Here is a 16683-nt window from a genome sequence, read left to right as displayed (position 1 = left end):
CTAAAAACAAGAACAACAAGCCTTACCCAATTGGATTATGATTGGTTTATGCTATTCCCAATGCCATTTTAGCATGTGAATTTGAGTATCATTCAAAAACCTCTGCGCTATTATATATCTGATTTTAGATGCCCCACATATGCACCTTTCTTTTGCTTTTGCTCTTGGTTTTGCTGCAGTTTAATCTCCTTCTCAACTTAATTTGTCTTGCCCCTTTTTTGACTCTATCTAGCCTTTTTTATCATTGCTTTTGGAGATCAGAGTGAAAAGAAACTGACCCATGTTTCTTTCATTCAAGGTTATGCCCTTCAACTGTTTGATAAAAGGTCTCAAAGAAAGTTAAGCTGGGAAATTGTACTACTTTTTACAGGCATTCTGTTCCAAACTAGCCTAGTTTTCCTCTTCAGTTTTTTACAGCTTGCTCTTTGTTTCTTTCATCTTTTTCTCTCTCTCTCTCTCTTTTCAACCCACCATTGTTCATTAAAATGAACTGTTTTGGAGGGAATCACAGTGTTCAAACAAGCCTGAGGAACACTTTTTGTCTTATCATTTGTTAGTCAAAATGCATTTTTGTGTCTCTCTTTTCTACTTTGGTTTGTGTAATAACTTTAAATGTTAATAGATATTCTAGTTTGGATTTAAGTGAAAACCAAATGGACCTGATATGGTGTACTTACATGTACAAACAACTTAGAAAGCCATTGACATAGTGAGAGATTTGGCCCGTTATCTCCATTTGGCCTTATTACATGCATTTTTTGGGGAACGTTATGTTAGGAACCATGAACCTCCACAATGGTATGATAGTCTCCCCTTCATTGAGATTCGACTCCTTTCTCTAGAGCCCTCGAACAAAGTACACCCTTTGTTCAATACTTGAGTCACTTTTTTACCACACCTTCGAAGACTCACAACTTCTTTGTTCGACATTTGAGGATTCTATTGACATGACTAAGTTAAGGGCATGGTTCTGATACCATGTTAGGAATTACGAACCTCCACAATGGTACGATATTGTCCACTTTGAGCATAAACTCTCATGATTTTACTTTTGGTTTCCCCAAAAGACCTCATACCAATGGAGATGTATTCCTTACTTATAAACTCATGATCATCCTCTTCTCCCTCCCAACAATCCTCAACACGTTGCACTATGGGGAAAAAGTATATGGACTAAAATGAGACAAAAAAAAAAAACAAACCAAACTTCTTTCTTTGGTTCTGTTTGGCTTAAACTGCGCACAAACATGTCCAAATTGGTGGGTTATTTGAGCCATGTAAACATTGAACACATTCAAATTGGTGTGTTTTCTTCTTCTTTGTTTGTTTGTTCTTCTTTTAGGGATAGTTCCAACTGTTATGGGGACTTGAAAAGAAAGTAAATAGCGTTTTCAAATATTATATTTGATGAGATTGTAAAACAATATCCCTGGATTTGTACCTTTTTCTTTCATATCAGAGTGATTAAAGGGATTGAATAAGAACAGTGAGGGTCTTCCATAGAATGACATGTAAAATGTACTTTTTCTTCTTTTTTTCTTTCCTTTTTCTCCTTCACCAACTCACACTCTTTAAAAAGAGCTTCAAGAGCTGCTTCAATCCTTCATCCCAAACCCAAAAAACCTCTAAAGCTTCTCTTTATCTCTGCTGCAAACTGTTCTTCCCCTTCATATTCTACTGGTTTTTCCCTTTTGTTCTAATGGCTACCTCCAAAGCCTCTGATAAAGCCTACCCAATTTATGAAACTGCTCAATCTCAAATGGGTTTTGCTCTAATTCAAAGAAACTCTTCTCCAATATCTCAAAGTGGAGGAGAGAGAAGAGGCAGAAGAAAACAAGCTGAACCAGGAAGGTTCCTTGGTGTCAGAAGAAGGCCATGGGGCAGATATGCTGCTGAAATTAGAGACCCAACAACCAAAGAAAGGCACTGGCTTGGCACTTTTGACACTGCCCATGAAGCTGCCTTGGCTTATGACAGGGCAGCCCTGTCAATGAAGGGTACTCAAGCAAGAACCAACTTCATCTACTCTGACACCTCAACTTTCCATTCCATTCTCTCTGCTTTTGATGTCCAAACTTTGCTTCCTAATTCTGATACTCACTCCCCTGTTCTTCATCAAGCTCAATCTCAGCCCTCCATCCCTCAAACTTCATCAAATCATCATGTGTCTGCTAATGATCATGACACCAATTTCTTCTTCTCTAATGATTCCAACTCTGGTTACTTGAGCTGCATTGTACCTGATAATTGCTTGAAACCCCCTTCAGACTCTACCCACAAAACCCAGCTCAAGAACAGCCATAGATCCATTGAATCAAATGATCATCTTCAAAAATTCAGCTTCTTTGGCTCAAACTCCATTGACACACTTCCTTTTGAAGGTCTGGATGTTTCAGCCATGACTTATGGCTCTGTTGTGAATGAACCAAATTGTTGTAATGATGGAATGTGGGAAAAACAGCAAATTTGGGAGAGTAATGGTGATGAACTCTCAGCAATAATCAATAGCTCATCTTCTTCCTCATCCTCCTCTGCCATGGTGGCTGAAGATGAAGCTTTTCATCCATTTATGAACAGTTCTTATGGTGGTTTGTTGCCTCAGTCTTCTACTTGTTGTCCTTCAGTTCCTCCTTTTGGTGATGCATTTGATTTTGGGTATCCATTGCTTTGAGCAGCAATGGGTTTGAAGTTGGTGAATCTGAGGCTAAAAGATAGTGATTATTATGATTATTTTTTTCATGCATGTACTTTCTCTGCTGCTTTGTATTTCCTACTGTGATATGAAAAAAAAAGTTCATGTTTTAATCTCCAAAGCTACTGTTCTCTCTCTCTGTCTGTTCCCCACTTTTGTTTTTGTCATTTTGTAATGTTAATGAAGACAAAAACTTACAATGCTTTTGTTTTAGACAGATAGCCAATCTCTGGTTTGAAGTGTTTTTATAACAGGGAAAGTTTACTCAAGTGCTGTTGTTGAGAGGAAAATCACTTCAATATTCTTTTAAAAGAATAGGTTTGGAAGGAACAACTATATTCTTTCCAATCATGTGTATGCAAAGATCATCTTTTTTTTTAACCTAAAGGGTCAAAAATAATTTTTTTTAGACATCTTTTACTGTATAAACTTAAAATGGTCGAGAATAGATCCACGTAATTCAAAAACTTTGTACTTTCAACTGTTAGGGTTTACAATTAGAAAAGACGTCAATTTGAGCATAGTTTAAGCATAGTTTAATTGGGTAAAGTGTCAAATGTTCAACAAAAAGATTAGAGGTTCGATTTTGTAACGGCCCAAGCCCATCGCTAGTAGATATTGTCCTCTTTCAGCTTTCCCTTTCGGGCTTCCCCTCAAGGCTTTACAACGTGTCTGCTAGGGAGAGGTTTCCATACCCTTATAAAAGGTGTTTCGTTCTCCTCTCCAATTGATGTGGGATATCATAATCCACCCCCTTTCAGGGCCCAACGTCCTCGTTGGCACTCGTTCCTTTCTCCAATCGATGTGGACCCTCACCAAATCTACCCCCTTTCGGGACCCAACGTCCTTACTGACACACCACCTCGTGTCTACCCCCCTTCAAGGAACAACCTCCTCGCTGGCCACATCACCCGATGTATGGCTCTGATACCATTTGTAACGGTCAAAGCCCACCACTAGTAGATATTGTTCTATTTGTGCTTTCCCTTTCGGGCTTCCTCTCAAGGCTTTAAAATGCATATGCTAGTTTCCACACCCTTATAAAAGGTGTTTCCTTCTCCTCTCCAACCGATATGGGATATCACAAATTTTCACTCTCACATACTGAACTCAAAGAAAAATCGAAATCTATCTCATTTTTCACCCGTTTCACAACTTAGCTAAAATATATTTTGTTACATACTAACGAACACCTATGTTAATTAAACTCATGATTGGCATTAAATCTTACAAAGTTCTTCAACTTATTTGTTTCATCAAAACTTAGTAAAAAAGTATAAATTAAAAATATTATAATTAGTAGAGTATGGTCCATGTGGATGAAATCAAAACATTTGTTAAAAGTTGACCGAATCAAATGTGAAAAAGTTGACTTATTTGTCCTTTGTATGGTCTTAATTAGTAATATTAAAAAACTAAAAAGTGGGTAAGCTTTGGGAATTAAGAAGCCAAACATAAGGACATGTGAGTGTACAAATCAAGGGATATGATAAGGACAGTTGTCCTAATCTTTAAGGGTCAAATTAAAATGTTAATCAGCAACATACCCTAATCTAAGGCTGCTTTGAATTGTCTATAAATGTATGTCCTTTTAAATTGACAACACAAACTTGGAAGGCATTTGCATGATTGGTTGTCCACATGTGAAGAACTTGGAAATTCTATTATTGTAAATAGAGGATAAAATAAAAAGGGGAAATTTGACCAAGAACCTAGAAATTAAGGGTAATAATTAGAGAAAGAAAATAAACAATATTCAGCTGAGAATTAGGAAGAAAGCACACAAGAATAATACCCAAAATATAAAAGGCATTGGGAGAAGGAGATCCATTTAGAGGTTATGAACAGATCAACAAAACATTCTAAGAATAAATGCAGAGACGATCTTGGAAGGGTAAGAGTTCATCTCTAGCACATAGCTTTTTATAAACCCGACTACTCTAAAAAGTGATTCCATGGAAAGCGCTTTTACACTTGTCACAATCGCATTTTTCTTGGTACTGGACTTTACGATTGTGCGACACTCACTCCAACACTAAGTGAGTCGAGCCAATTGGTATTTTCACGTCGCCTACAGCCGGGCAATGTATGCTCAAGCCTCTGGCCCCGTTTGAGAAGAAGGTTTTAGAAAATGGGGTAGATAGATTTTTGGAAGTAAGAATAAGAGAAGATTTTAAAAGCAATGTTATATCACTATAAGCAAAAAGCAATACAACGGCTTAAATAACATATAACTTTTTNTCCAATTGATGTGGGATATCATAATCCACCCCCTTTCAGGGCCCAACGTCCTCGTTGGCACTCGTTCCTTTCTCCAATCGATGTGGACCCTCACCAAATCTACCCCCTTTCGGGACCCAACGTCCTTACTGACACACCACCTCGTGTCTACCCCCCTTCAAGGAACAACCTCCTCGCTGGCCACATCACCCGATGTATGGCTCTGATACCATTTGTAACGGTCAAAGCCCACCACTAGTAGATATTGTTCTATTTGTGCTTTCCCTTTCGGGCTTCCTCTCAAGGCTTTAAAATGCATATGCTAGTTTCCACACCCTTATAAAAGGTGTTTCCTTCTCCTCTCCAACCGATATGGGATATCACAAATTTTCACTCTCACATACTGAACTCAAAGAAAAATCGAAATCTATCTCATTTTTCACCCGTTTCACAACTTAGCTAAAATATATTTTGTTACATACTAACGAACACCTATGTTAATTAAACTCATGATTGGCATTAAATCTTACAAAGTTCTTCAACTTATTTGTTTCATCAAAACTTAGTAAAAAAGTATAAATTAAAAATATTATAATTAGTAGAGTATGGTCCATGTGGATGAAATCAAAACATTTGTTAAAAGTTGACCGAATCAAATGTGAAAAAGTTGACTTATTTGTCCTTTGTATGGTCTTAATTAGTAATATTAAAAAACTAAAAAGTGGGTAAGCTTTGGGAATTAAGAAGCCAAACATAAGGACATGTGAGTGTACAAATCAAGGGATATGATAAGGACAGTTGTCCTAATCTTTAAGGGTCAAATTAAAATGTTAATCAGCAACATACCCTAATCTAAGGCTGCTTTGAATTGTCTATAAATGTATGTCCTTTTAAATTGACAACACAAACTTGGAAGGCATTTGCATGATTGGTTGTCCACATGTGAAGAACTTGGAAATTCTATTATTGTAAATAGAGGATAAAATAAAAAGGGGAAATTTGACCAAGAACCTAGAAATTAAGGGTAATAATTAGAGAAAGAAAATAAACAATATTCAGCTGAGAATTAGGAAGAAAGCACACAAGAATAATACCCAAAATATAAAAGGCATTGGGAGAAGGAGATCCATTTAGAGGTTATGAACAGATCAACAAAACATTCTAAGAATAAATGCAGAGACGATCTTGGAAGGGTAAGAGTTCATCTCTAGCACATAGCTTTTTATAAACCCGACTACTCTAAAAAGTGATTCCATGGAAAGCGCTTTTACACTTGTCACAATCGCATTTTTCTTGGTACTGGACTTTACGATTGTGCGACACTCACTCCAACACTAAGTGAGTCGAGCCAATTGGTATTTTCACGTCGCCTACAGCCGGGCAATGTATGCTCAAGCCTCTGGCCCCGTTTGAGAAGAAGGTTTTAGAAAATGGGGTAGATAGATTTTTGGAAGTAAGAATAAGAGAAGATTTTAAAAGCAATGTTATATCACTATAAGCAAAAAGCAATACAACGGCTTAAATAACATATAACTTTTTGGGTAGGGAGAATTTGAGAACACCCGGCGGCCATGGAAGAGACCCATTTATGATTAAAAAGACCTTTCGGTTTCAGAAGCTCACCAGTGCATTTTAGCCATATTTGAGACCAGCTTGACCATGTTTTTCATTCACTGTCCCATTTCTTCACGGCTGAGGCGGCTTCTTCTTTGTTCCTTTACCTATTTTGCTGCTTGGCTTTGGGGGTTCGACTGATTGAAGCTTTTTGTTGGCATGTGTAGGCCTGTTATCCTAGACTTTTGCAAATGGGGGGTCACTTCTAGAATGTTCAAGAAAGCAACAGTTACCTTCAGAAAGGGGGAAAGGAAGTGGACATCTGAATCTGAAAAGATTCCCTCTTAGACAAACTAAATCAGGAACCTGCATTACAAAATGAATTGCTTAGAGGCATCAGCAGACATATATCAGCATATTATCATGATTTGTCTATTTGCTAGTAATAAACAACAGTATAACCCATCAGTGAATCTTATCTTGCAAGTTCAATAGCCACCAGATATTAATAATAGCCAGATTGGGGGAAGAATTACCTCATATTGTTGGGGCAGCATCATCATGGCTCTCCTAGTTCAACAGCAAGAAGAGATCTGTATTGTAGCAGAAGTATTTTTCTACGCATTATCAAAAGTTAGGTGAGTGGGGGAGAGGAGTATTATTTCAGCACTAAAGTTCACAAGACTTCAGAAGGAAGAACTGCCCTGCATTATATCACAAGCAAAATATAGAAGGCAATTGTTATAGAATTTGCACGTTTCTTTTGAAATGTAAACTTTGTAAATCCATTCAAAGCCAAGTCCAGCATTGAATGTCACTACATAACGTGATATTAAAATCTCGTACAAGATCACATTGCCAATGGGATGACTCCCCGAGTCTTAAATACATCCTTTTCCACAATAAATGAGGGAAAAAACGAGTGGGAATATAACGTAGATTCAAATTCATATTCAATTTGAATTGAGAGGTTGTTCCCTGGTCATAGGAAAACATGGAAAGAGATAGACATAAGCTGAGTGTAGCTCGAAAAGAAATCACCGTGGAACAGACCATTTTGTATGTCTCGAAGAAGATCGATCTAAGCAGCAAACTGGGCGACAAACTCCAGGAATGAAGTTGAGATGCAGAATTACCTAATTTGCTATGCTGCTTTCAGGATTATTCTAAAGGCAGGAAGAAGGCTGTACGAAGTTTGCTACATTCTTTTAGGTTGACCATAACTTATTCAGGCTGAGATAAATTGAAATATAAGGATTGTATGGACACAGAAGGTCAGAGCTGATGTATGCTAGACCTGGGACTATGGGACCATTATAATGGGAAAAGGAAAGGTCTATGGTTTTGGGATTGGGCAAAAAATAGGGATCTTTTGATCCTGAGGCAGCATACTTCAAGTACGTCCCTCCACACTGGTGGTGCTGGAGGTACTGCTCGCTGACAGGCCTGAACTTTGAGAAGATCGTTGAACATTTGAATGAGAATGCATTTCTGTCCTCGATGTAGTTGAACCAGCCAATCCACTAGAGGTGCTCATTGATGAAGACATTCTTGAAGGGTTAGAATCCATTCTGGGTCCTGAAAAATGTTCAGGCCTCAACTCTGAGGATGAAAATGATGGGGCTAAAGTACCGACTACCGATCCCACAGGGTAAGGTGCCACTGGCATATCAGCAAGAGATGATGCAGATGGACTGTAGCTAAGTCGTTCCATCGAGTGGTCAAATTTGCATGCAGGGCCAAACTTGCATATTCCTCGTTGCATGAAGTGAGTACAAGGTGGTGCACCCTGACAAAAGGTAGTGTTAGAAACCATCTGCCAACACGGCTAAAGAGAGAAATAAAACCATATAAACATTAAGAAAGAAGAGATAAATGGCTACCAGAAAATGCATTAATCTATACTAACGTAGTATTTGAATAATGATAATAAACTCAATCTAGCCTTTTGACTCGCAAGGATAGCAGCTGCATAGCTGCAGAATAAGAAGAAGACTAAAATTCAATCAATGTTTGAATTGATTTTAGCAAGAACTTCCTTTATCCACTTTAAGCTCTCGCTATGCAGAAAAGGAAAGGAAATTTAAGCACTATAAAACCCAAAATCTAACAGCTCCAATACGTATAGTCCTCGAGGGGGAACAATTTTTGTTTTATGTAACATGAAGTTTATATGAGCTCTTCCAACTTTATACTGTAAAATATTGAGACTAAAAGTCCCCTAAATTCCAGTATTAACAACAAGAAATTTTGTTGCAGAATATGANATAAATTCCAGTATTAACTACAAGAAATTTTGTTGCAGAATATGATACATAGTTCAATACTTTACCTACGTTAACTACTCAAACAGAGANCTAAATTCCAGTATTAACAACAAGAAATTTTGTTGCAGAATATGACACATAGTTCAATACTTTACCTACGTTAACTACTCAAACAGAGANAACTAACGTAATATTTGAATAATGATAATAAACTCAATCTAGCCTTTTGACTCGCAAGGATAGCAGCTGCATAGCTGCAGAATAAGAAGAAGACTAAAATTCAATCAATGTTTGAATTGATTTTAGCAAGAACTTCCTTTATCCACTTTAAGCTCTCGCTATGCAGAAAAGGAAAGGAAATTTAAGCACTATAAAACCCAAAATCTAACAGCTCCAATACGTATAGTCCTCGAGGGGGAACAATTTTTGTTTTATGTAACANCGCACTAAAAAACCCTAAATCTAACAGCTCCAATACGTATAGTCCTCAAGGGGGAACAATTTTTGTTTTATGTAACATGAAGTTTATATGANAGCACTATAAAACCCAAAATCTAACAGCTCCAATACGTATAGTCCTCGAGGGGGAACAATTTTTGTTTTATGTAACATGAAGTTTATATGAGCTCTTCCAACTTTATACTGTAAAATATTGAGACTAAAAGTCCCCTAAATTCCAGTATTAACAACAAGAAATTTTGTTGCAGAATATGACACATAGTTCAATACTTTACCTACGTTAACTACTCAAACAGAGACCAAACTGCAAACGTCCGCAACTTAGCAGTCAAACCATGCTCTATGGACACATAACCACTTCAGATATTCAAAACAAGAGCAGGAAAAGCATTATATCATCAATTTCATAGCTTGAGCAATCAGTTATAGGGAAAAGTACTACATCTTATGTATGGCTGAGCATTAAGCCTTCTCCCATAGACCTGAGCAATAATCTCAACAGTAGTTTTGGAATTAAGCTTCTTTTTTTTTTTCTTTTTTTTTTTACTGTAATTAAATAACATTTGGACAATAAGACTGATGACAATCACTAAAAACGTCCAAAAGGGGCAAAGGATGATATACTCAAACTATTTAAGTTAGGGAAAAGTGACTCAAAATATAAGATAGATAAAAAAAGATTGACAATCAAAGCATCATTTTTAATCCAAGTTTGAGGTTTTTGTGTTAAGAGAGACTAACCGGGCGTAGAGGAAGACCTATTTGGCTAAGAACAACACTTGATCTCGAATTAACCAATTCTGGTGGGTGATGGTATCTACAAGAAGATCCAAATTTACAATCCCCTGTTCTCATGTAAAATTGACACTCTGGCTGCCCAGGTCTTTCTGGAAACGAGTGCTCCTTCTGGCTAGTACTTGACGCACCAGCAGATGGCATTGGCTGGTAAGATCCAGCATAGGCAGGTGCAGAAGGCGAAACTTGTGCCATACCATAAAGTTGCCCTGATCCAACAGAAGGTTGAGCACTGGGAGAGGCTACTGGACTCATAGGTGCCTGCACCAATTGTTAACAGCTCCATTAGGTGCACGGATAAAAGGAAACAAAATGGCAAATAACGGAACTGCACATACTTGGTAAGGATTCCAACTTGGGAATTGTACAATCCCTGGGGAGACCAACATAGGACCATAAGGGCTGGGAACATAAGGGCTTGACAGCATTGGAGACCTTGCTAGTATTANCCCCTGGGGAGACCAACATAGGACCATAAGGGCTAGGAACATAAGGGCTTGACAGCATTGGAGACCTTGCTAGTATTACTCCATACTGCTGTGACGAATGTGCAGATGGAGACTGCACGGGCGGATAAACAGACGGTGCAGGAGGCATTGGAGCTGGCAGTGGTGCAACCTGAACGGGTGATGGTACTGGAAACTGCAAACCAGCCGGTTCAGGGTGATGAAATTTGCACGTAGCACCAAACTTGCACTGCCCATTCTTCAAATAATAAGAGCACTCCTTTTCCCCCTGGACATATACAAACGTATCAGTGCGTGTCCTCGAACTCGAACAATAACATACAAACAAACAAAGCGTACAAAAGGAAGTAGAGCACGAACCTGCCGAAGTGGATAGCCATAGAAATTCAAAGACACAGGGCTGAGAGAACCCATTTCCTGCTGAGGATGGTGATACTTACAGGAAGTACCAAATTTGCACATTCCTGTCCTCATATAGTACTGCAGATTTCATTCAGATCAACAGAACAATCACAACCCATGAACAAGATACTATGCATATACATTAATCAACCAACTAGAACACATCGTAGTCAAAATAAACACACAAGCCCCGTCCTACACTCTCACAGAATTTCACTAACGCACATTGTCCAACATCATCCCAATGAAGACTAGATACGAACAGTTTCATATCCAATCGAACCACCAAAACAAAGTACCTGGCACAAAGGCTGCCCTACTCGTTCGGGATAGTCTCTTCCACCAGGTCTCGAACCACCTCCCAAAACCTGATCAGTGCGAAATCCACCAAAATCAACGAATAAAAAAAAGAGGCCTAAAGTTGAAAGCACTTTGCCGACAGCTCAACGATAACATTTTAAAAGAAAAGCTCATCTTCGTAGAGAGGAAAGTAAACAAGAACAAATAAACTCAAAATATAATAGAAGTNTTCAACGATAACATTTTAAAAGAAAAGCTCATCTTCGTAGAGTGGAAAGTAAACAAGAACAAATAAACTCAAAATATAATAGAAGTGAAGCTTGAGTAGAGCAGTTCGAAGCATCGAATTGCTTAAAGCCCAATCAAACCTCAAAGTAAGCCCTAAAATTAGACCAATTCAGTCAAGCAGAAAAGGATCGACAGGAATACCGCGCTACGCTCACGAGGATGATTGAACCTACAACGAGAGCCATATCCACAAAATCCGGTACGTAGATAGTATATACAATCAGCCTCTTCAGGCCTTTCAGGGTACGATTCCCGTTCCCTCGATCCCAACGGCCAAACCGGCTCTACATTATCGGAAAATAAAAAATCAAACAAACAAACAAAGAAACACCATCAGCAAACCACTAAAACCGACGAATCGAAGCGAAAATCTGTAGAAGTCAAGAGTGAAGTCGGAATGCAGTGTAGAGAAACTGACCTCCATGACCTGTATCAGGTCCCGACGCAGTCCATTCAGGCGACGGATCGGACTGAGAGCCTTCCATAGACTGACCGTACGGCTTCATCGTACGGCCTCCGCTGGTTGAATGACTGAAAAGTCTCGATTAGTGACTGATTCCGCAGTAATGAGTGAAGAACAGAATATTGAATTGTTGCAGGAAGAATGGAGGTTCCGATCACATGGGGATCGTCTGAAGAGAGATTGGGGAAGATGAATGGAGTTGGGGAAGCGCTTTCTTTTTGGATTTTGTGGGTTTTTTTTTTTTTTTTTTTTTNAATCTCTCCCTCTCTCTCCCAATCTCTCCCTCTCTCTCCCAATCTCTCTCTTACACTACAGTATCTCTGTTTGAGCTTCTTCTTCCTGTTTTCTCTCTCTAGAAGCGCTTTGTGTTTTCATCTCTCTCTCTCTCTCTTCCTTTCTGTTCCATAGCTTTGAGAGGTTCTCTTTTTGTGTGTCGGAGTTGGTTGGTCTTTATACGCGCCAAACGCTAAAATAATTTTTTTATTTTTTATTTTTATCATTAATAAAATTAATTATTTTCCCCTTTTTTTCCCACATAAATTAAAAATATTCTACATTTTTTAGTAATTTAATTTTGCATTAGGATGAATTAATCATTTTGTTTTTGTTCCGCCTAAATTATTTAGCCTAATATCATTTTTTAGTCGGTAATTCCATAAAACTTACATCGTTTCGAGCTCGAAGGAGAGAATCTTAGCTCACGATTGATTTAAGCTTTCGTGAGAGTACAATTTCAATACTGGGTTCTCCATTATTTTCGAGTTGTTATCCTCGTTTCATTTTCTATTCTATTTTTTCAATCACGAGCTGGGATCGAAGGGAATAAACACGAAGACATAGTGGTACGAGGTATAGGGTAAGTTGTCTTTTATATCGAGTCATTGGTTATGATCATACAATTTCACTATGCTATGAGCGAACAATTCTAGAGAAATGGTAAAATACACCTCAGAGTTCCTATTATTTTTAAATATTTTGTTTTTTTTTTTCTGAATAAATAAAAAAATATTTTAATTATGAAAATAATGATTAAATATTTAGGATAGCGTTGGGGATGGTTTGAGATGGGGCATAATATTTTATTTGAGAAATATGTATTTATTTATTTATTATTTTTTTTTTCATTTCCAACCATATTTTCAAATTAAATAGAATTCATTGCTACACTTAACACGAGGATTTCCTTCATTTTCATAAATAAAATATTTAAAAAATTATTGAAAAGTCAACCTAAATATAATTAGATTAATTTAAACATAAATCATGTTAGAAATTCGAATTTGTAGTATTATTATAAATTATTAAATTAAGAATATATTTAATATATGTAATTAAATTTGGTTGCAATTTAATCCATATAATTAAAAAAAATTAAATATTTTATTTTAATTTTCTCTCAAATTATGATAAATACTCCTAAAAAAAGCTTATATTATAACTCATATATTTTCCCTTTATTTTAGTTGAATTACATTTATAATAGCTTAAATATGAGATATTTAAATTTTAAAATATATAATAAATTAAGAATAAAATTTATCAAGATTCTATATGGTCAATTTCATCATCAAATGGCAATGATTTTAATATATATAAATCAAATAAATCAAATCAAATTTAATTCATTGGTTAATGTCACCTCAAATAATTAGTTAATATATATAATTTTAATTAAAATGTAGAGCTTATGACTTTATTTATTAAATTAAAATAGTCAAAGTCTACCCTTAATAAATATTGTTCGTTTTGACTGTTACATATAGCTGTCATCCCTACCATTTTCATATGTGTCTGTTAGAAAGAGATTTCTACACCCTTATAACCAATGTTTCGTTCGTGATATTTCACAATTCACCCCCTTGAGGGCCAGTGTCCTTGCAGGCACATCGTCATGTGTATGGCTCTGATACCATTTGTAACGGCTCAAACCCACGTATGTTTTGGCTCATGACGTATCATCATCAGTCTCACAATTTTAAAACGCGTTTGTTAGGGAGAGATTTTCTCACCATTATAAGAATGTTTTATTTGTCTCTTCAATCAATGTGGGATCTGACACGTATGTTATGTGATGAATGCTATTTTAGTGCCATGTACACGTAAAAGTCAATTATCGGATCTTACGACGTGTATTATCATGTCGAGTATGTGGCAATTACACATTTATACACGTTATACATGTTTGATCTCATTAGAAACGTTACTTACTAATTCTCGATTATTTCCAAATATATATATATATATATATATATTTTAATAATTTCATTGAGATCCGAAATAAAATATTTTAAAATTGGAATAAAAAAAAACAAAAAGGAATTATTATTCGTAATAAACTAATAAAAGAAATTAAATAAAGTGAAGTGGGAGTTCATTACAAAAAGCGTGCTAAGGAAGAGAGAGAGAGAGAAGGGCAAATCGGTCATTTTGCATGGAAGGGTGTACTTAAAAAGAGAGATAATTAGGGGATTATGAGCTAAATCTCGGGAGGTTGCTGTCTCCTTCCTTGAATAGAATTAGAACAATTTTGAGGTTATGTTCTCTAAAAGTCCAGGTGGCATGTTACAAAGGTATCTTCCTTAAAAAGATGTTTTTTTTTTTTTTTAAATTAAAAAAAAAAACTTTATGAAATGATTAAATTTTAATTCGTGACTTAAATAATAATTTGTGTTTAGGGTAGCTTTCAAAATTGAAATTTAAGATTAATGAGATCGACTAAGCTGTAAACGAATTAATGATCAATTCAATTTTTTAAAATAATAAACAATAAGATGTGCCAAATGTCACAATCGCACTGTTACAGTAACAAGACAATGATTATACGATCATAAGCAACACGTTTTGGACAAACATGATTGTGACCGTATGATAGCTTTTTCGTTTAGTTTTTAAAAGTTACGTCAGTTATTAAAGGGATTTCTCTATGATTAAGATCCCTTCGTTTGTGATCATTTTGTAAAATATTAATATTACAACTTATAGGTTTATAAAGAAATATTAAATAATTTATTATCAACTAATTTTTTACAATTAAAAAATGAGACATATCAACCGTGTCAGTAATACAAGACATATAATCTTATCTATAGTTTATAAACACTTTAAGTTATTACTTGAACACAATTCTCACACATGTCAGCTAATAATTATAGTTAAAAAAAATCAAATTGTTGGTGTCGAAATTTTAAAAAAATAAGAATATTTTTAAACCTTAAATAAATAAATAAATATATATATATATAAAACAAAAACAAATTATAGCTCCTACAAGCCTCTCTACATAATTCGGTGGAAAGAGGAGAGAATAGTCAAAACAAGTAGTTTTTGTTTTTTTAGTTAAAAAAAAGGGATTTTAGAAAAAGAAAAATAAATCTAGTTAGCTTGGAAGAAGGTGGATCGTGGGATTCATTCAGTACGAGTAAATGGACGGCTAATATCGATTAGATTACGTCAGCATCAGCTAATGAAAAACGGCGACGTTTTTGGGAGGGGTTGGAGAGTTGGTGAGAAGTCTTAAATGTACCCGTATATGGGAGCGCCGGTGGTCGGGTCGACCCGGAAAGTAAACCCACGTGTCGGCAACGTACCCGGAAACCGAACCAGGCGGTTACCCGGTGGTGGGAAAGTGGTTTTTGTGTGTTTTGACTTGGAAGATCGATAGCCACAAGTGGAGGGGTAGTTTCGTAATTAAGTACTCTTTTGTAATTGGTTCGCGGCACTGTGCCCAAGCTCCCGAGTGTCGGCGAGCTATTTGCTCGTTGTGGAAATTGTAAAATACGGGCAGAACTATACTACTCTCTGTGAGCTCTGTCTCTTTTCGTCAATTCACAATTTTTTTCCCCCAAAATTTTAATGGTAAAAATAGAAGATGAGATTCAAATTAAACATGGGTCAAATTTATGAATTAAATCCAATAATACTAATATTGATTAAATCTAAGTAAGTAATTAACACAATAAATAAAATAAAAATATTTAGATTTATCTGTTTAATAAACATATCGACCTATATGATTTTATTCATATAACATAATTGATTATGTCGTGTTATATATATTATTATTAAGAGTTTAATTAATATGTCGGGTTTAGACTATTGCTAATAAAATTAAAAATTAAAATTAAGACTAAATAGATAAATTATAAATATTTGTAATCTAACAAATTTTTTATATTAGCTTTATTGAAGATTTAATTTTTTTAATATTAAATTATTCAAAGTAATTATCAATAAAGATTATAACTTTTGTTAAATATAATAAAAATATAAAGTAGTTTTTATGCAATTTTATGGACTAAAATGATTTTAAAAAATAAAATAATATTTTGAAGCTTAATTCTCTTTATTATTGATCGGGGATTAAATTCAATGAAATTACAATTATGCCCTTTAAATTTCTCAAAATTATATCATAATTTCGCGTCTTAAATTAATAATAGAAAATTAATAATTAAAAAATAATCATGTTAATTAAATTATAATTAGAACTAATTGCAATTTTCAGTCATATATATTACATTAAAAAAAAAAACCGTTTTTTTTTTTAATTCAATTAATTCTCAACCAATATCTTAGCTTAGGGTCCAACAAAGCATACAAAAAAACATGTGTCAAATGTTATTTAAGGGAATATTCGATTGTTGAATTTTAAATTAATTAATAAATATTCGAAATAGAAATATTGCGACAATATTTATACATTATTATTTTTTTAATAATCAATTCCTTGATTTGTTCACACTATGAGTCAGACTTTTATTATTATTATTATTTATT

At 35.3% G+C, this 16683-nt stretch overlaps 2 protein-coding genes across 4 annotated transcripts; one reads left to right on the top strand and one right to left on the bottom strand.

Moving 5' to 3' along the window:
- The first annotated feature begins 1182 nt into the window (after positions 1 to 1182).
- LOC111800457 (ethylene-responsive transcription factor ERF086-like) lies at positions 1183 to 2825 on the top strand. The gene has a single exon (XM_023684156.1). The coding sequence runs from the start codon at positions 1505 to 1507 to the stop codon at positions 2669 to 2671; it is 1167 nt and encodes a 388-aa protein (XP_023539924.1). The 5' UTR covers positions 1183 to 1504; the 3' UTR covers positions 2672 to 2825.
- Positions 2826 to 7194: 4369 nt separating this feature from the next.
- On the bottom strand, positions 7195 to 12154 carry LOC111800456 (zinc finger CCCH domain-containing protein 34-like). 3 transcript variants are annotated; one of them, XM_023684154.1, is made up of 8 exons: positions 11863 to 12154; positions 11586 to 11728; positions 11156 to 11224; positions 10815 to 10934; positions 10437 to 10722; positions 10326 to 10357; positions 9934 to 10248; positions 7195 to 8255 (listed from the first exon to the last, which is right to left on the bottom strand). In XM_023684154.1, the coding sequence occupies exons 1-8, from the start codon at positions 11948 to 11950 to the stop codon at positions 7860 to 7862; spliced, it is 1449 nt and encodes a 482-aa protein (XP_023539922.1). In that variant the 5' UTR covers positions 11951 to 12154; the 3' UTR covers positions 7195 to 7859. The 3 variants fall into 3 exon arrangements, with proteins under 3 accessions (XP_023539922.1, XP_023539923.1, XP_023539921.1); XM_023684155.1 differs by having other exon boundaries at positions 10326 to 10389; positions 10454 to 10722; XM_023684153.1 differs by having other exon boundaries at positions 10326 to 10422; positions 10502 to 10722.
- Positions 12155 to 16683: the final 4529 nt, after the last annotated feature.

Source organism: Cucurbita pepo, chromosome LG08 (genome assembly GCF_002806865.2).
Source record: "Cucurbita pepo subsp. pepo cultivar mu-cu-16 chromosome LG08, ASM280686v2, whole genome shotgun sequence".
Lineage (NCBI taxonomy): Eukaryota > Viridiplantae > Streptophyta > Magnoliopsida > Cucurbitales > Cucurbitaceae > Cucurbita > Cucurbita pepo.
Note: the sequence above shows the minus strand (reverse complement) of the source record. Positions and strands in the feature narration are given on the sequence as shown.